The sequence below is a fragment of the Ramularia collo-cygni genome, assembly GCF_900074925.1.
Source record: "Ramularia collo-cygni strain URUG2 genome assembly, contig: RCC_scaffold02, whole genome shotgun sequence".
In the NCBI taxonomy this organism is placed as follows: Eukaryota; Fungi; Ascomycota; class Dothideomycetes; order Mycosphaerellales; family Mycosphaerellaceae; genus Ramularia; species Ramularia collo-cygni.
The window spans coordinates 442,751-461,449 of record NW_019716256.1 but is presented as its reverse complement, the minus strand read 5'-3'; the positions used below and the strand labels follow the sequence as shown (position 1 = coordinate 461,449).

The following is an 18,699-nucleotide window of genomic DNA, read 5'->3' as shown; positions in this document are numbered from 1 at the left end:
CCATGATTCAACCCAACCAAGTCTATCTGAAAGAGCTATCAACGAGCTGCGAGCCACAATTGATTCATTCTAGCATTCAGGAGCATATTGCGCGGGCTGAATTCTCAGTGTAAGATGCTCGCATTTTCGGCGCTTCATATCGCCGGGGTATCCTCTCCCACTTTTGCTGATTATCAAAACAATATAGCCACGATGTCCGCGCCTAATACCWCTGGAGTGTTCTCCTCCACTTTTGCTGGTTATGAAATGCGATGGGGTTTACCTCTCCAGTCAAAACCTTTCAACGTATGCCATGTTTACATCATGTTACATCCGCACAACATGCTGTCTCTGAGACTGATCCCTGGAGCTCCAGATGGCCTACGAAGCAAATATCCTCCAAGATCTCGCTTGCGCTGGCATATATCGAATTCCAGCAGCCCCAGATGACCTTCTCCAAGCCAACAGCGTCTGCATCGATTGAAAACTCCCCTCTGCTATATTTGGCCTGGATGTCATCTCCATCGCGGAGAGCATCTAGCTCTGGAAATGGCGGATGACCATACCAGACATGGTATAACAACGTTCCAAATGCAAATATGTCCGTCTGAATTGAGAAGTCGTCGTCTGGTCCCGGCCCTGGAAGGCGCGACTTGGCATTGTTTTCGGCCGTCGCTGGGATCTTGACGTTTCCGTCGGARTCATTGAGCTGTCCTTGCAGATCGCCGATTTTTGCTGTCCAGTCAGATGTTACGAACACATTCTGAGTATTGAGATCGCCGTGGATGTAGTTTTGAGTGTGAAGATGAACGAGCACTCGAGCTATCTGTTCTCTAATAGCTATCTTCTGGCTTTGGTTTAGGTCGCTGACCACATCGCACAAAGCTCCTTTTTCGCAGTACTCTAGAATAAGTCCGTCATTGCTTATACCTTTGAAAGTGACTAGATTGTCATGTCGGCCAAGATAACGGTAGCGGAAGGCCTCTTCTTGCAGAGCATTCATCGATTCTCGGTCGTTAGGGTTATACGGATACTTGAGCACAGAACATCCATCTTCCATAAGCCCGATGAAACTTGAAGAGGTGAAAGCGAGCATGGCGCCGACGCCCCGAGGTTTCCAGTCTACGATGACCGGTGGCACGCGTCGCTCGCGGGGCCTCTAGGGTGCTCATTGCACATCGTATCAACGCAGTGGGAAAGAATGAAAAAATGTTCGACTTGGATGTAAATGCCAGGCACGCTAGACTCTRAAAGTACCATTAGTAATCGAAATTTGCGGGACGAGCGGTTCGCTCGCAGCCCCTGGGTTGTAGCTGTGTATACTCGTGACGATTCTGTGGGCGGCACTCGAGCGAGAGCCTTGCTTGTTCATGCTGTTCAAACGTGGGATAAGTCGACGCGCTGAGAGGGTCGGCTAGAGGGTGTGATCTAGGAACCCGGGTATATATTATGTCCTCGACTGGCAAGGTGCACTGCAACGTATCTCCCCGACTCTGCATGGAGTATGTTTCGATACTGCAATAGAATTTACAACAGGCTTCCTCGTACCGTAGTAACTCCAATCCTTCATTGCTGCCATAATTCAGCGCAATCAAGTCTCTTGATAACAGCTTTCTCAATTCCCAGGTGTCGCTCTCTCGACCGGCGTTCTCTCCAAAACCAGCATCATGCCGTATAATAATCCTAGGAAGGCTGCTGTCGCACGCAGATAAGTAAGCTATGTTTGAACTCCCCTCCTTTGCAGACAGGCGATCGCTATGATCGTGAACTGCAACTGATACTCACCTCCGAAAACGCGTCGCCAAACTTCGGTCGACGTCACCCGATCATTCGATCAAGTCGACGTACCCGAGTTGGTCGAATTTGAGTCCTCTGGGCAAGACGGTGGAGTGAAAGTGGGCCAAGGGTCGCCTTTACAGGCCAGCGTGAAGCAGCCTCCGTACATCCTGCCACAATCGTTGACAAAGTCGGCACAAATGCGCTCCGGGGTACACTTTGGTCCTTTTGGATCCTTCAGGTCTTCTGGTGGCGGAAATGCTGCAGCAAGGGTCGTTGAGACGAGTGCGAGTATGAAGCCGGCCAGCATTTTGGTGTGCATGTTGATTTTATTGATTGGATAATGGATGGATGGGTTACGGACGAGGAAGATGAAGTGTCAAATAGAGAAGATGTCTGTTGAAGTGCTTGTGCTGCTGTTCAATGGTCTGAAACGCCGAGAATGTGGAACAGGAAAGTCGAGGTGAGATCTCAGTCAAGTTGTTATTAAGATACAACCTAGGTAGGTACTCTTACATTCCTGCGGCAGGGGTCGAAGGGAGTCCCTGCTAATGTACTTGGCTTTGCGGACAGAAATAGCTTCGACGCGATGCGACAGCACATAAAATAAGGGATACCGTCGAAAGGTCCGGGAAAAGAGTGTTCGAGCATCGAGAGATTAGGTTCTGCGATCTTGCTGCTCCAATTGTACACCAGTTTAGTAAAGTAGCTGTGGTAACACCCAGAGTCGCAGTCGATGGAGCGGAAGCTCGAAGACACGAGTGAGGTGACGCTAGCAAGGAGTCGTGTATACGGCAACACTGAGCGGTCTCTTCGGTGTAACTGATCTCATCAAATCTGATCGTACGCAGTACGAACGAAGTAGCAAGACGTCATCCCCGAACACGGCACGCGACTCTGGTCCGTCAAAATTTTGGCATAGGCGTCGGAGTGTCTGACATGCTCACTTTTTGTAATGTAATGTTGAATGCAAATCGCATTTCGAAAAGCTGACCGATTCCCCTCCGGACGCTAGCGGGCCGCGCCGGCTCCAGACGCCACCCTATCAATGATACAGTGTCAGAACACATAGACCATTGCATTGCATTCGCATATGACAAGGGAGAGAGGGCCTATATTGATAGCATCACTCTGTCTACGAAATGAATTGCTGATGATCGTAATAGGCTCTTCTGCCACAAAAGCCAAGGCGAATCTTGGCTTCATATTGAAAGCTCCTTCCAGAAACTGCTCTACAACATTCTTCCTGCAACCCTTGTTATCACAGATCAATGATGAATCCTTTGTGCTCGATCAACCCCGGACCCGGCATCAGCTCCAAAGCAGATGTCCAATTGTTCGAAGTGTGGAGCACAGAGACCGACGAATTCAAGTGCTCACGCTTTACCCACTTCGATTCGACTGATCATGTCTGGATTGGGCAGAAGGACGACGTGCGAAAATATGAGCTCACGGTGTCAGACTTGAACTCGGCGCTTACGGTTGTTCCCGACGAGAAAGCGTTTCCCCGGGTACCAGAGCACGTCACGCCGGCAGCAACGACCGACCCGATTACATGCTTTGTGAAACGTCCGCAAGTACACGCTTTACTGAACGAGAACTACGCGCCATATGTACCGCAAATGCTAATGGACGAGGTCGAAACCCTCGAGTTCCTGATAGATTATCCTCATCCAAATATCGTGCTTTACCATAGCTGCAAAATCGAACGCGGTTACCTTACCGGGATTGTTCTTCAGCGACAACCCAAAATCTTGGATCATCGGTTTCTCGACGACGTAACCGCTTTTGATGTGTGTGCTTTCGAAAGCCAGCTACAAGCTGCAGTAGGACACGTTCACGGGCTTGGCTTTGCACACAACGATCTTAACCCATCTAACATTGCCCTTAACGAGCGAGACGAACCGATCATCATCGATTGGGGTTCATCCAAGAAGTTCGGCGAGCAACTCCTGTCTGCAGGGACACCAGAATGGATCGACGAAGAGTTTGATGTCTCGAAGAAAGTGCGTCTGCAAATCGCAGATGCTTACCGCTGACCTTTACTAACGCATAGTAGGAGCACGACATTTCCGCTCTGCACAAGATCGTTGCTTGGGTGAAGGAAAAGAAAGAGCGTCAGACGCAGAAATAACAACGCAATGACTGAAATTTCACTGCGCCTTTGAGTTTACTCGTCGTGCGCTACCAGCGGCGTGTATGATCAGGCCAAGGCTGCTATTGCGGGAATTGAGGAATATTGAAGCATCGGCTGTGCTGGCAGAATGTGGATCGAAGACACAACGACCATCTGGGTGACTTGAGAGGTGCTAAGACTAGCTTAGATTCGGAGCATTTCCATGTATGGGATGTCTTTCAATGGGACCTTCATACATCCGAGGTCAAGTGTACAGACGCACTATGAACAACGGTTTCAATGTGACATGTCTCTACTTACCATGACTCTATTGAGCGACGAGTTCTGCGAGGTTTCTCGACGCCTTTGGTCGTGCCCAGAGGAAAGTGAGAATATCGTAGCAGTCCGCAATGAAAGCGTGAGCGGGAGAAGCAAGCCTCGGGAGCCCGACATCATTAGCGCAGCCCCAAGCAAATTTAGTAGCTTACATCATTTTACATTTTAGTGGAGGCAACTTGAACGATCACATGCACTTCCGTTCATTCGCCCGCACGCTTGCAAGCCGCATTTGACAGCAGCAAAGCAACTCAGCAGCGTTCACCCAGGCCGCTCATTTGTCAAAAGATACGCCTCCATTGGAGATCCCCAACACCAGAACATCCACAACAACGTGCAAGGCCTTCGATCCTTCAGCAACTCCGCTCTCTGCCGCAGTCACAATCATGGCCACACGAGCCGCCCACAAGCGTCTTACGCGCGAATACGCAGCCATTGCGGCATCACCTCCCGAGTTCATCTCCGCTCATCCTTCAGAGTCAAACATCCTGGAATGGCACTACATCCTCACCGGCCCACCTGGCACACCATACCACAATGGCCAATACTGGGGCACCCTCAACTTCCCTTCAGATTACCCTTTCGCACCTCCGGCGATCCGCATGCACACTCCTAGCGGGCGTTTCCGATGCTCCGAGCGCCTATGTCTCTCCATCAGCGACTTTCACCCCAAGAGTTTCAACCCTGCATGGGAAGTCTCAACGATTCTCCTTGGTGTCCTGAGTTTCATGACGAGTGAGGAGATGACGACAGGATCTATCAGTGGCACAGAAGCAGAGCGAAAAATACTGGCTGCGCGATCGCGATGGTGGAATTCAACAGGAGGCGGAAGCACGGATCGCAGCCTGGAGGGTGGCAACGTCAAGAGCAGCAACGGTCGGGGATTTGGTGCGATCAAAGCCGGTGATGGTGGAAAGCGATTCAAAGAGCAATGGCCTGAGATTGACGAGGAGAACTGGAAGTGGATGCGGGAAGAGAAGATTGACCCGCAGACGGGTAAGAAGGACGTGCCAGAGATCAGGGAGATCGGCGACGGTGTGGTACGACGGACCATTGACGAGGCGCAGAGTGCGGCGTTGAGGGGTGGGAATGCGGCAAGACACGCTGCAAACGCTGTGCCTCAGACATTCATGGCGCGCAACAAGTACTACCTGGTGGGCGGAGTGCTGTTCGCGTATGTCATCGCTGCCAGGCTGCTGAAGGAGCAGGAGAACTACTAGTGCATCACGGAGATAATTGCATGGGATTAGCGAGGCGTTAGGAGGATCTGGATCGATGGCGTAACGTTCACTCTGCACGCGATGTGCCACGATAATGTAACTTTTGACTCTTGGATTGATCATCTCGCATTGCTTCGTTCTATGTGACTACGCAACAGCACATTGGAGGCCAGGTCCTTCTTTTTGAAAGCCGTCTTCCGCGGGAGCGTCACAGGTATAGCAAATGYTCAAACTTTTTCCATGCCATTTCCACCAAATGCAAAGCACGCGTATATAACACACGAGTTGCTCACAGACGACGACCACGGCGACCACCCTTTCTCCGGGTAGAGTCGGATGGGGTTGGGGTAACATCCTCGATGCGGCCGATCTTCATGCCGGAGCGGGCAAGAGCGCGGAGAGCAGACTGGGCACCTGGGCCAGGGGTCTTGGTGCCGTTACCTGGGAGAAAATGTTAGGATCATTACTTTTGTATTACGACATCCACCCCAACTTACCACCGGTAGCCCGGATCTTGACGTGAAGGGCAGTGATGCCCAACTCCTTGCAGCGAATGGCGACGTCCTGAGCAGCCAACATGGCGGCGTATGGGGAGGACTCGTCACGGTCGGCCTTGACCTTCATGCCACCGGTAACACGGCTGATGGTTTCGCGGCCACTGGAATCACCCAGGTTAGCCTATGAACCATCTTATGGAAATGCAACAGCCCCTCTAACCGGACTCGGCATTTTCGCACGAGACCCGGGTGTGGTGTATTGTATGCAATGCTTTTTCAAACGTACGAGAGATCGGTGACGTGCACGAAGGTGTCGTTGAACGAGGCAAAGATGCGGGCGACGCCGAAAACGAGCTCGCCTGGAGGGAAGTCATATCAGTATTGGCGCAAAGGTGTTGGAGATGTATGTAGCTGCATTTGCTCACCTTCGCGCACATTGGGGCCGAGGGAGATGTTCTCCGTAACGGCACGCTGGACCTTCTTGGGAGCCATTGTTGCTGGTGTGGGTGAGTTGGACGGTGTAGACTTGACTGTCGCTGCAAAAGGAAGATCTGAAGTGAGAAATTGAAGCAAGTGGGCTTCGTCGTCGGCGAAACTGACTGCCAAGGCCGTGCAGACGCTAGCGAAGAAAACCTCCTCGACTTTGCTCTTGCTCTGCACTTCTTTCATCCCTCTCCATCACGACAACATCGCGTGTTCTCGGAGCACAAACCAGCCGCACAGCTTGATGATCTGTATCTCAAGATTGGGCGTTCAAGCTTGGTGGCGATGAAGACAGGATCGGCGAGCTGAGCGGATCAGATTTCTTTTCCTATTCAACATCTCGACTAATATCATCTTCCTCCGCCAACATGGACGATACTGTGGTGGGCATCATTGGCATGGGCGACATGGGGAAGATGTATGCTCGGAAAATCAGCGACGCTGGATGGAAGTGAGTTGCTGCGATCAGTCCTGCGCGACTTCACAGCTCCCTTCAAATGGTAAGCTTGCACTCCTCACCAACCTCCACCAACTCCACACACACCCCCAAGGAAAGATGACTTCTGAGGCATTTGGCTCGAGCATGGCTGTGGGGTATCAGCGGCGGGCGTCTTGCAAGCCGTTGACCTCACGGCTGTCACTGATGTAAACACTCAGCTACCTAAAAACTTATGACTGACCGCCACTCGTTCATCACACAATTATGCACAACATGAATTGGCTTGGACTTCAGCTAACTCATCTCAGATTTACATAGACATTCGCTTACACGTACTCTACAGAGTACATGCTTGCGACCAGCCGACAAAGTACGAGGAATTGAAGGCAGAGTTCGCCAGTAGAGTACGAACCCTCTTTCCAAGCCCAGTATATAGCCATGTATCACCCGTGCTGAACGGCCTCTACCGCAGAAAAACATTCAAATCTTTCAAAATGGCCACCTCGTATCCCGCAGCAGTGACTGGATCATGTACTCTGTCGAAGCAAAGAACATTGATGCTATTGTCGCAGCCTATGGTCCTTCAACCAAGCAGGGTGCCATCGTCGGTGGTCAGACTTCTACCAAAGCTCCTGAAATCGCAGCCTTTGAGAAACACCTCCCAGCGGACGTCGAAATTGTGTCCTGCCACTCTCTCCACGGACCTGGCGTCAACCCCAAAGGTCAGCCGCTAGTCATCATCGACCATCGCGCCTCTCCGAAATCAGTCAAGCTCGTCGAGACCATCCTCAGTTGCTTCGAGAGCAAGTTCGTATACCTTTCCGCCGAAAAGCACGACCGCATCACCGCCGATACACAAGCTGTAACTCACGCCGCATTCCTGTCCATGGGTACTGCGTGGCACGCGAACAATCAGTTTCCTTGGGAGATCCCTCGATACATTGGTGGTATTGAGAATGTCAAAATCAATCTCACGATGCGCATCTACAGTAACAAGTGGCACGTGTATGCCGGTCTCGCGATCTTGAACCCCAGCGCAAAAAGACAGATTAGACAATACGCACAGAGTGTGACGGAGCTTTTCAAACTCATGCTGAGCGGGAACAGGAAAGAATTTACGGAACGGATACACACAGCGCGCAAAGCTGTGTTTGGAGAGCCCGCTGAAGGTCACGATGCCCAAGATGACTTGCTCCTGCAGGACGAATTGTTGGATCGTTTCAGCTTGGGAGAGAAGCCGGCGCAGAGAATGAAGAACAATCATCTTAGTCTACTGGCTATGGTGGACTGCTGGTGGAAACTCGGGATCGTACCTTATGATCATATGATTTGCTCTACGCCGGTAGGTGGTATCATTAAGCATACATCTTGGCTTTGCTGACGGCTTGTAGCTCTTCCGTCTTTGGCTTGGCATCACCGAGTATGTCTACAAATCCCCCGCCATCCTCAACGAATGCATTGAAACTGCCATCGAAGACGAGTCATTCCGTGCCGATGATCTGGAGTTCACTTTTGCTGCTAGAGATTGGAGTGAGAGAGTCGATCTGGGTAATATGGAAGGATATCGGGAGAAGTTTGAGAAGATTCAGACCTACTTTGCGCCAAGGTTCGCAGAAGCGACCAAGATTGGCAATGAGATGATCCGGACCATCGAAGAGAATTTGAAGGAGAGGCGGAAGAAATGAATGTCTTGATCGGTGCTTTTGCGAGTGCCGCAAGAGGGAGCCAACTCAACAGCTGGACCGAAATTGGACGCATGCAGCGTGTTGATGGTCCTTGTTGAACAAGCATATGAGCCTGTTCACAGTCAGGCAGTGCAGGTACCTCGTGGTCCTGCATCTGATTTTTGAGAGAACAGTATCAAATTGAGAGATGCATACACGGCGCACCTCTTCCGATTGTATTAGTTGGGCTGATCGAACAAGTATCGCATACCTAGTATCAACTACCACCCGCGATACGCGAAGTGCACACTCTCCGCGATTGCTGACTCTCACTTTCCCACAGTAGCATCCCGCAGCATGACGGAGCCATTTTCGGTGTTGTTATTGCGGTATGGTCCCACAACACGCCTTGGCATCTACGGTCACGCTGATGCGAACTGCACAGTAGACCAACCGGATGTATGACTTCCAACCTTCTTACCCGGCCACGTTGATTTTACCCCTCAAGTTGTGGAGGCTAAGCGTGCGGAGACTCCACATTGTCGACGAGAAAGAGGCCGAAATTCACTCCGGCGMATCGAAAGTTCGCATTCCACGCGCGATGACATCTCAGAGGATTCCATTAATGCCTTGAATCAGACACGATCGGCATGTTTGGATCGCAAGGACCATACAGCACGTGTCTGTGATACTAGGGCACGGTGCAACATTCCATGCCGGGCTATCCATTGTTTGCTTGGCTTTTTTACAGGCATTGGTACAAGTATCACGTCTCCCGCCTCATTCATGAGAAATGCAAAGCGCGTATGTTCGGCGCCTAATTCTCCCGTTTGACTATATATTATGTGGGGCAGAATATTGGCAGTGGCTACTGCTTTCGCGGGCACAGTTGTCGCTCAAAGTGAAGCGGGTGTGGCTCCGTTGGTATGACCTGAAGCCAAACCTACATATCCTGAAGTTGAAGCTAATAAGACCTGCCTTTACAGGACAGACCGCGTCGTGATTTGTTCGAAAAGAACCTTACTGCATGCCCTGGCTATGTTGCCACCAAACAGTGGGAGACCAAATCTGGATTCTACGCCGATCTTTCACTCGCTGGCGATGCTTGTAACGTCTACGGCACTGATTTAAAGGACCTGAAGCTAGAGGTCGAGTACCAAACACAAGATCGACTTCATGTCAAGATTCTGGACACCAACAACACAGTGTACCAAGTGCCTGATGCTGTCTTCCCGCGCCCTGGCTACGGACAATGGACCTCACCAAAGAACTCGAAGCTGAAGTTCAATTTCAACGCCAGCCCTTTCGCCTTCTCAGTGTCGCGGACAGACACTGGTGAGGTACTCTTCGATACGACTGGCAACCAGCTGGTATTTGAAAGGCAATATGTGTACATCAAAACAAGCCTACCGGAACGTCCTCACCTTTACGGATTGGGTAAGCAAAAGATCAATCCTCCCGTTGAAGCATTGATTGATAATCGTATACAGGCGAGCACAGCGACAAGTTCATGCTGAACACGACGAATTATACCCGAACCATCTACACGCGAGATGCGTACGGTACCCCTCAAGGACAAAACCTTTATGGTGCTCACCCCATTTACTTTGATCATCGTGGTAATGCCACCCACGGTGTCTTCCTCCTCAACTCCAACGGCATGGACATATATCTGGATAACGCCGGCGGAAACCAATATCTGGAATACAACATCATTGGCGGAGTACTTGACTTTTACTTCGTTGCCGGTCCTGGTCCCAAGGAGGTTGCTCAGCAATATGCAGAGATCACTCAATTGCCACAAATGTCTCCTTACTGGGGACTGGGATTCCACCAATGCAGATACGGCTATCAGGACGTGTACAACGTTGCTGCCGTTGTAGCGAACTACTCTGCAGCCGGTATTCCGCTGGAGACCATGTGGACTGACATTGACTACATGGAGCTGCGCCGAATCTTCACACTTGATCCGGAACGCTTCCCGGCTGACCTTGTAAAGGATCTTGTGGACACAATCCACGCAAGAGATCAGCATTACATTGTCATGGTGGATCCTGCTGTCTACTCTGTTGAGACAGAGAGGAACACAGCTCTGACCAAAGGTCTCGACCAGGGAATCTTTATCAACGACAACGACAGTGCTCCATACGAGGGCGTTGTGTGGGCTGGGCAGAGCTACTTCCCTGATTGGTTTAATCCTAAGTCGCAACAGTACTGGAGCGAATTGTTCCTTCAGTTCTTCGATGGCACAAACGGTCCCGATATCGATGCTCTGTGGATTGACATGAATGAGCCAGCCAACTTTTACGTGAGCAATACCACCGCCATGACCATTCTTGAGCAGCGCTAATACAGTATAGAACCGTCCTTATCCTGGTAACAACACCACTCCAGAGAACTTTGCCGAGGTCGATGGAGATCCTCCAATGCCACCTCCGGTTCGTGACGGACCAGACGCTCCTATTCCAGGCTTTCCAGCTAGTCTTCAGCCAAACTTCYCTGGAGAGGGTACAAATGTAACCAAGCGCGTCGTGATGATAAAACGCTCGACCAGCAATGGGCAGACCGAGCGCGGTGGAGGGCGTTGGAAGTCTCTGTACCAGCAATGGGGTCAGGGTGGCTATGGTGCTGCTGGCACTGGCTGGCAAAATGGCAAGTCGACTGGTTCTGGCTGTGGACCAAAGGAATGTCTTGGTCTGCCCAACCGCGAACTGGTCTTACCCCCTGTAAGTGCTGCATGTGTTTTGATTTCTGAAATGTTCTAACAGGTCCATCATAGTACATGATTCAAAATGGTGCAGGCCCAACTCTTGCTGACGGTACGACTGACACCGATCTTGTCCAATACGGCGGCCTTGTCCAGTACGACACGCACAACTTGTACGGCGCCATGATGTCTTCCACATCGCAGCAAGCCATGCTTGCTAGACGTCCAAATGAACGTGCTATGGTCATCACTCGCAGCACTTTTGCTGGCTCTGGAAAGGACGTCTCCCACTGGCTTGGCGGTGAGTGAATGATGTCCCATTTCCAAAAGATAAACAAGGCTAACGGCGTTGACAGACAACTTGTCTGAGTGGTTCCAGTACCGTTTTTCCATCTCTCAGATACTGCAATTCGCAGCGCTATACCAAGTCCCGCTTGTGGGATCTGATGTTTGTGGGTTTGGCGGGAACGTTACGGAAACACTATGCGCGAGATGGGCAACTCTCGGAGCTTTCTACACCTTCTACCGCAACCATGCCGAAATCTCCGCAAATGACCAGGAATTCTACCGCTGGGAGTCGGTCACTCGAGCTGCTCAAAATGCCATTTCTATTAGATACCAGCTTCGTAAGTGGCAGCTCATAACACCATTCCAATTCTCGCTAACGTCACGAACAGTCGATTACATCTACACGGCAATGTACAAGCAGAATCAGACCGGCCTACCTTCATTAAACCCTCTCTTCTTCAACTACCCCACAGACGTCAACACATACCCCATCGACCTACAATTTTTCTACGGCGAAGGAATTCTCGTCTCTCCAGTCACAGAAGAGAACTCCACACGCGTGGAATACTACCTTCCCAACGACATCTTCTACGAATGGGGAACCGGCAAGCCCGTACGCGGCGAGGGCACTTTCGTTTCCGCAGACGTCGAACTCGAAGACATTACCCTCCACTACAAAGGCGGAATCATATACCCCCAACGTATCACAAGCGCCAACACGACCACAGCATTGCGAACAAAAGGTTTCAATATCGTAGTCGCACCTGGTCTGGATGGTGAAGCGAGCGGTTCACTTTACCTTGATGATGGAATCTCTAATGTCCAGGATGCTGTCTCGGAGATTGATTTCCATTACAAGGATGGGTGTCTTAGTATGTCTGGCTCCTTTGAGTATGATGCTGGGCCAGTTCATATTGAGATGATTACTATTCTTGGGGTGGGTGAGGAACCGGATTGCGTTGAGGGTGCGGAATATGATGAGGAGAATTGGAAGCTTAGTGTGCTTGTTGATGTGCCGTTGACGTGTGAAGCTGAGCTGTATGTCTTTTTAGATAGGACTTATTAGCTACTGGTGTGCATAGACCAGGTTTATGGCTTCTAAGCACCTTACTGTTTAGACGGCTTCTTACCGTAAAAGTTAAGGGTAGCGTGTGGAGGTTACGGAGCTATACGGCCTCAAGTACGTTCATTCATTCCTTGGCATTCACTCGTCTCCTAGTCGGTCCCTAAGTATCTGTTTGTTAATCTGCAAGTACTCTACTCTCAACTACTTGACTTCATCAGGCCCTTGGGAAATACGCCAATCTGCAGGCTGTCCATGTATTTTCTGCACGATACTGGTGTGTTAGACAAATGTGCACACAGCCTTCTGAGGCTGTAAATCCGCCCTCGGAATACTCCCTTGACCACACGATACTACAATCCATCATTCGGCAATCCATTAATCAGTCACTCATCCCTAGTCATTATTGAGAAAAGATCATATTCCCCAGAGTATCACCCTAAAAATCTCCCCATCCAAGAAAAAAAAGTATCGCAGCATTCCATCCCCCAAGAATACATATCCCCAAAAAACACACCCCTTAATCCTACATACAACACATAACTTTTCCACACCCAACCCAACCCAAACCCCCAATCAAAAAAGAATCTGCCTCAAAAGCAAACAATCCTCAAACCTCTCCTTCCTCTCCCCAATCCCCCTCACATTCTTCCAAAAACTCAAAATACTCATCAAAGTAGAAGCAGGCACAATCCCAGAATATCGACCCATCAAAGTCTCACACAAATTTCGATGCCATTCATCACTATCATCATCATCATCCCCCCGTAAAAGCGCCCCGAAAATCACCAAAGGCCATAAAAGAGTGTCATCATTACAAGCAGGTCTTGTAATAAATTCAAGTCTTTCAAGGCCCCTGTGAGATGATTGCCTGAGGATCGTGTTGTGTGATGATGATGATGATGATGATGATGATGCACATTGGCCGTCGTCCTCCCCGGGAGGAATCAGAGTTGCAAGGAGGGCTTGGCAGGCGAGAAAGTGGATTGTTCGGGCATGGTGGGTGTATATTGGAAGAAGACGATGATGATGGTCTGTGTCGTTGTTGTGGGAGTTGTTGGTTCCGGCTGCTGCGGATGCGGATGCGGATAATAGACCTTGAGTGCAACGATCCCAGGCTTCGGCTAATATCCTACTACTACTACTACTATTATCCTGATGGTGATGGTGATGGTGATTGTTGTTTGTAGAGGAGGAGGAGCGATTTGCSATCATCCAGGAGACTCTGTAGATTAATTCCGTCAGGTCAGGTCCTAGAGCTCCTAGCCATGGACAATGTTGTGGTGTGACGTCCAAGGAGAGTCGTTCCATGGCTGATCGATGCGCTCCTAGGAGTTTCGATACATAGTCGAGGGATAAGTGTCTGTACATGTTTTGCTGGGAGAGGCAGTTCAAAGTCGTTCGGAGAATATATGCCTCCAAGAGTAAGGTACCGTGTTCTGACTCCGGGATATCCGGTTCTGGTCCCGACCATTTGAACATACATTGCGCGCCTTTGAGATGTGAGCGAGCGAGATGTGATGAGGGGACGGGCTGTAGGAGTTCAATAGCATGGCAGAGGAGTGCGGTGGCTCTTTTCCATTCAGCTGTGGGACTGTCCTCTAGAATTACAGATCCGAGTCCGCTGACTGCTTGATTGTAGTGGATGACTGATAGTTGTCGGTGCTGTGGGTTGTCATCCGAGGTCGCGAGGAGGATACAGGAGATCCAGGCGTGCATTAGAGGTTCATGTTGTATTGCCAGGGAAAGTGCCAGAAGTAAGACTGAGGAGCGTTCGTAGGAAGGGTTGTTACAGAGCGCTTTGAGCTGAAATGTATTTGCTGCTTGGGATATCTCTTCTCGGCTGAGGTAGCTAAGGTAGTTGATGCGGATTAGCCCGACGAACTTTCAAGAAGATGTCATATCTCACTCACTACTCACGGTAGAGCATTGACGAGTTCGTCTGGTAATTCATGGCCTAATAATACCTGCCGGCATTCAATCACATTCTCGTTCGAGGAAGTCGTAGCCGTCCTCCTGTGGAGTTGAAACTTCTCAGAGTCTAGCCAGATACAGTCGTCTCGCTTGTAGCTGTTCTGACAAAGTCCACAAACAGGTACCACGCCGTCACATTTCTTCTTCTTGCGCCGACCTGCAGTGAGTGAAATTGATAAGTCAGCGGAAAGACACGGGCTACTGCGTGAAGAGCGACCCCCTTGACGGACAACAACATACATGGCAGACAGCTCTGCTTGCTAACGAGGCCGCCCGGACTTTTAGAGCTGACGGCTAGCGTTTGGTACATGGCGTTGTGCGTGTTATTACTGCCTTGGGAATAGTAGRGGCCCATAATATTATCTTACAACAACAACGTTGAGAAGAGATAAGGTACATCCAAGTTCTCGCCCCACTTTTAAAGGTAGTTGCTGGGGGAGGTGAGGAGGTGCCAAGATTAATTATTGCATGGATCAGCCTAGATGTATTACAAACATATATAAACAAACCTCAAGATCCCACGGAGAGCTCCATGACCTTTTTAAATCTTTCCCATCATCCTCAACCAGCTCGAACGAAATCATGACAACCCCCCTCTCCCCCGGCAACGCCTATTTCACCCATGTACCCAACATGCGACTCCCCTCTATGGATTTCATTTATCGATTAGAATGCGAAATGTCCAAAGACGAACAAATCATAGGAAAGTCATCTGTAGCTCAAGTATCCAGAGCAATCTTACCCATCTCCGGAGGAACAGTTCTGGGTCCAAGGATCTCAGCTACGATTCTCAACACTGCTGGAGCGGATTGGGCGACTACACTGGCGGGTGACAGGGTGAGTATCAACCTCCTCAAACAAACAAGAACGAGAGAGAGCTGATGTTTAAGAAAAATGACAGTTCTACAAACTCGACGCTCGTTATACTTTGAAAACCGATGATGGTTGCTTGATCTATGTGAAATCAAAAGGAATATATCATCCAGGCCACGAGCTACAAGAATCGCCTGATTCCACGGAAGTCCATCAATCCCAAGCCGACTGGTTCACGAGAATTCAATTCGAGGCAGGGGCAGGACCATATGAATGGTTGAATTATATCTTTGCAGTGGGAGTTTTCTCCATGCATGAGGGGAAAATTATCATTGATGTGTTCAAAATGACCAATTTCCCCGGCGAAGAATCTCGCTCCATTATTGTTGGCTGATGAGAAGTCGAAATCGAGGGTTGGAGAGCATGATGCATCTATAGTCTAGCGGAGTCTCGAACAGGATGTAATGCATCGTCCACAATTTTCGCGACGCTCATTAGAAGGTCGTCTTGTTGTCGCATGCCCACCAATTGTACGGCAAGCGGGGCATTTTTGAAATCTTCGGGTCCAGTATCTGTTCAAGTTTTTGTATTAGCATGAATTCTACCACCAACATTCATTCCAGTTTTCCCCGAGTTTCTTACAAATTTGATAATTCTCCTCATCCTCAGGACCAAACTTTGCAGTTTCGCGAGCATCGGCCTTGTCGGTGCTAGACACCTTGCCAGTGGGAATGATGACGGCAGGATAATCGAGCATATTCCAGAGCATGGTATAAGTAATACACTTCCAGTCATCCAAGGGCGTAGCAGTCGTGGGAGCCGGCGGATAGAGAAGTGCATCCAGGTCATTAGTCAACCAGAATTCCTGAAATTCACTCTTGACTCGGGATCGTATGGCGTTGAGTTTGAAAAAGTCATCTAATGTAGATGAGGGAATTGCTGCCAGATTGGTGCGCTTCACGGACTCGACTTCGGGCTCTTCGCCTTGTTTGATCAGATTCTCGACATACTTCACTGCTTGTTAGCGGAGTACATGATTATTGAAATTCGATGAGGGAGACARCTCACCTTGCATCCATCGAGAGAGTACATTTGATAGATCATAGAAATCGCCTCTCGAATATCAGGCATCTTCAACTCAACCACATCAATCCCATTATTAGAGCGCAATGTAGCAACAGTTTCTCGCATGGTACGTCGAACCGGAGGCCAACAAGTAAACATTCCATCATCAAAAGCCACGCCGATCCTTGTTGCTCTCTTCTCCTTGGGAGGACTCTCCAATTGACGAGGAGGTATGATAGAACAAGCAGCATCATACTTCCACGCCTCAGCAGCACCCAAAGTTTTGATGAAAAAATCACAAGCCAGCAAAGAAGTCGCCATGGGTCCCGCCACGGGAGCAATCCCATCCGTACCAGGCGCCGCGGGACTCTTTTGTCCGGAATATGGTACCAATCCATCACTGGCGCGTAGACAATAGATTCCATTGCAAAGGCTTGGAATTCGTACACTCCCTGCAATATCCGTCCCGACGCCGAGAATGCTCCCGCGCATGGCAATGAGAGCCCCTTCGCCCCCGGATGACCCGCCGGCTGTGAGATTGGGATTGGCCGGGTTGAGGGTGCGGCCGAAAACGTTATTGTCCGAGTCGGCGGTCATCATTGTCTGGGGGACATTCGTCTTGCAGTACAGTACGGCTCCGAGGTCGAGAAGGAGCCTGGCGAGAGGTGAGTAGGTCTTATCCGGCTTGTTGGCGAAGCAAGTCAGTCCGATGACTGAGTCGTAGCCTGGGATTTTGAAGCTGTCTTTTAGGGAGATTGGGAGGCCATGTAGAGGTCCCAAGATGCGGTTTGGGTGGGAGGCTCGCTCTCTGTCCAGTTCTTCGGCGTGTTGAATGGCATCTTGGAAGAAGATTTCTGTGAGACAATTCGTCTGACAGACAGGAGTTGTCATATTAGTAGTAGGCTCTCCTCAAACGGGGGTGTTGATTGAAGATACTCACCAATTGCTGAGCGATTGCCGCACGTTTGCAAAACGCCACGGTGACTTCTCTCGCAGAGTAAGTGCCGGTGCTGATATGTTTGACGATTCCCACGGCATCGTAATGTTCGGTGATTTCCAGCTCCCGGTTCGTGAGAATTCCACACTGTCTAGGGACAGCGAGTAAATCCGAAGTTTCCAAAAACTCTTGTTTCAGCAACCACTCCTTTGGGRTCCGCTGTTGTCGCTGCTCTCGCTTACTGCGAGCGATATCAAGATAGCCCATGTCGTCGTCGTCGGATATGTGTACGAGTTCCAGAGGGGATGCCAAGTGATTGATGAGACGGGAGCGCTTCATCACTTTATCGACAGGTAAGCGATATATAAATACAATGCTCCGAGGTGAAAAGGGGCGAGGCGCTCCGGGAACTGCTCTCCATTCGGTCGATCAAAAGTGAGCAGCGATGAATATGTTGTGCCATTATCTGCCGTGTTTGCTGCCGCATGATGCCGCAAACAGACCTGCCGAGTTGTATGCTCATTCGTGAGTGAAGGCGTTGATTCCTAGAGGAAACCCTCACGCAGCAGCGGGGCCGCGTATGCTGAAATAGTGAAGGAGCCGCGCGCGCTAAATGGCGGTGAATTGCTGGATTCGGTTAGATTGATCCAGTTGGCTCATTCCCCCACAACATAGTGTGTTACTATATCAGCGCTAAATAGCGGCCTTAAGGAATCCACACCAGGTATGTAGGAAATCCAAGATGATATGGTCTCAAGCTAATGGATATCAYGCGCGTGGATGCGAATCATGGCTCTTATCTACAATGCCACCGTTCGAGCGGGGTCATGATCATCATTCAAGAAAAGCCCGGTCTCTCGTCTTGACTTGGTCAACAACACCGATCTGGTAATATCACTACCGGTCATAGTTCAACAGTCCATCTCATACTTCATCATGGCRCAACTCGAGCCTTGCAACACTCACGACGACTTGGTCCCAGGCACCGTCCACCTCGTGCGACAGAATCATCATCAGCCGGGCCACMACACCAGCAGCTCCAAGTATGACATTCTGCTTATCCCCACGCCATCGAGCGATCTATCTGATCCTCTTGTAGGTCTTTTTCCCCGCGATGATTTGGACAAGCCAGAACAAATTTGCTGAAAATACGTAGCGATGGTCGAAAGCGCGCAAGGCATACCATCTCTTCCTTCTCTTGTGAGTTACTCGCAATCCCCATTATTGCAGAAGTGAAATACCAACAACAATGACTCCCCCCCCCAGTGCATACAGCTCCGTCATGGGAGCAGTAACCAACTGGGAAGCACCAATTTATCTCCAACTCATGACGGAATACAAG

General features: G+C 50.0%; 10 protein-coding genes, besides 2 other annotated features; 7 read left to right on the top strand and 3 right to left on the bottom strand.

Moving 5' to 3' along the window:
• Positions 1–2: 2 nt before the first annotated feature.
• On the top strand, positions 3–206 carry RCC_01711 (uncharacterized protein; the record flags this gene model as incomplete). XM_023766999.1 has 2 exons in its annotated part: positions 3–109; positions 188–206. 2 exons carry the CDS (start codon positions 3–5, stop codon positions 204–206), a joined length of 126 nt encoding a protein of 41 aa, XP_023622767.1.
• A 45-nt stretch (positions 207–251) lies between these two features.
• On the top strand, positions 252–429 carry RCC_01710 (uncharacterized protein; the record flags this gene model as incomplete). XM_023766998.1 has 2 exons in its annotated part: positions 252–285; positions 356–429. 2 exons carry the CDS (start codon positions 252–254, stop codon positions 427–429), a joined length of 108 nt encoding a protein of 35 aa, XP_023622766.1.
• Positions 430–3,026: 2,597 nt separating this feature from the next.
• RCC_01709 (uncharacterized protein) lies at positions 3,027–3,889 on the top strand (the record flags this gene model as incomplete). XM_023766997.1 has 2 exons in its annotated part: positions 3,027–3,761; positions 3,815–3,889. 2 exons carry the CDS (start codon positions 3,027–3,029, stop codon positions 3,887–3,889), a joined length of 810 nt encoding a protein of 269 aa, XP_023622765.1.
• Positions 3,890–4,593: 704 nt separating this feature from the next.
• RCC_01708 (probable ubiquitin-protein ligase) lies at positions 4,594–5,427 on the top strand (the record flags this gene model as incomplete). The annotated part of the gene is made up of 1 exon (XM_023766996.1): positions 4,594–5,427. The coding sequence occupies one exon, from the start codon at positions 4,594–4,596 to the stop codon at positions 5,425–5,427; it is 834 nt and encodes a 277-aa protein (XP_023622764.1).
• Positions 5,428–5,716: 289 nt separating this feature from the next.
• Positions 5,717–6,416, bottom strand: RCC_01707 (probable CRP-2 40S ribosomal protein S14; the record flags this gene model as incomplete). XM_023766995.1 has 4 exons in its annotated part: positions 5,717–5,868; positions 5,925–6,085; positions 6,211–6,283; positions 6,350–6,416. 4 exons carry the CDS (start codon positions 6,414–6,416, stop codon positions 5,717–5,719), a joined length of 453 nt encoding a protein of 150 aa, XP_023622763.1.
• A 359-nt stretch (positions 6,417–6,775) lies between these two features.
• Positions 6,776–8,531, top strand: RCC_01705 (the record flags this gene model as incomplete). Of its 2 annotated transcripts, none has more annotated exons than XM_023766993.1 (4): positions 6,776–6,858; positions 7,190–7,250; positions 7,319–8,188; positions 8,238–8,531. In XM_023766993.1, the coding sequence occupies 4 exons, from the start codon at positions 6,776–6,778 to the stop codon at positions 8,529–8,531; spliced, it is 1,308 nt and encodes a 435-aa protein (XP_023622761.1). The 2 variants fall into 2 exon arrangements, with proteins under 2 accessions (XP_023622761.1, XP_023622762.1); XM_023766994.1 differs by lacking the exon at positions 6,776–6,858 and adding an exon at positions 6,905–6,907 and having other exon boundaries at positions 7,155–7,250.
• A 336-nt stretch (positions 8,532–8,867) lies between these two features.
• Positions 8,868–8,899: a sequence feature (Short protein (RCC_01704, CZT15866.1) was converted to a misc_feature.).
• Positions 8,900–8,958: 59 nt separating this feature from the next.
• Positions 8,959–9,004: a sequence feature (Short protein (RCC_01704, CZT15866.1) was converted to a misc_feature.).
• Positions 9,005–9,353: 349 nt separating this feature from the next.
• Positions 9,354–12,571, top strand: RCC_01703 (related to alpha-glucosidase b; the record flags this gene model as incomplete). XM_023766992.1 has 7 exons in its annotated part: positions 9,354–9,434; positions 9,497–9,947; positions 10,001–10,818; positions 10,871–11,236; positions 11,290–11,518; positions 11,574–11,843; positions 11,895–12,571. The coding sequence occupies 7 exons, from the start codon at positions 9,354–9,356 to the stop codon at positions 12,569–12,571; spliced, it is 2,892 nt and encodes a 963-aa protein (XP_023622760.1).
• Positions 12,572–13,144: 573 nt separating this feature from the next.
• On the bottom strand, positions 13,145–14,897 carry RCC_01702 (uncharacterized protein; the record flags this gene model as incomplete). XM_023766991.1 has 3 exons in its annotated part: positions 13,145–14,411; positions 14,489–14,699; positions 14,783–14,897. The coding sequence occupies 3 exons, from the start codon at positions 14,895–14,897 to the stop codon at positions 13,145–13,147; spliced, it is 1,593 nt and encodes a 530-aa protein (XP_023622759.1).
• Positions 14,898–15,124: 227 nt separating this feature from the next.
• Positions 15,125–15,749, top strand: RCC_01701 (uncharacterized protein; the record flags this gene model as incomplete). XM_023766990.1 has 2 exons in its annotated part: positions 15,125–15,379; positions 15,444–15,749. 2 exons carry the CDS (start codon positions 15,125–15,127, stop codon positions 15,747–15,749), a joined length of 561 nt encoding a protein of 186 aa, XP_023622758.1.
• Positions 15,750–15,787: 38 nt separating this feature from the next.
• RCC_01700 (related to fatty-acid amide hydrolase 1) lies at positions 15,788–17,624 on the bottom strand (the record flags this gene model as incomplete). XM_023766989.1 has 4 exons in its annotated part: positions 15,788–15,927; positions 15,998–16,364; positions 16,424–17,290; positions 17,361–17,624. 4 exons carry the CDS (start codon positions 17,622–17,624, stop codon positions 15,788–15,790), a joined length of 1,638 nt encoding a protein of 545 aa, XP_023622757.1.
• Between the last annotated feature and the right edge of the window lie 1,075 nt (positions 17,625–18,699).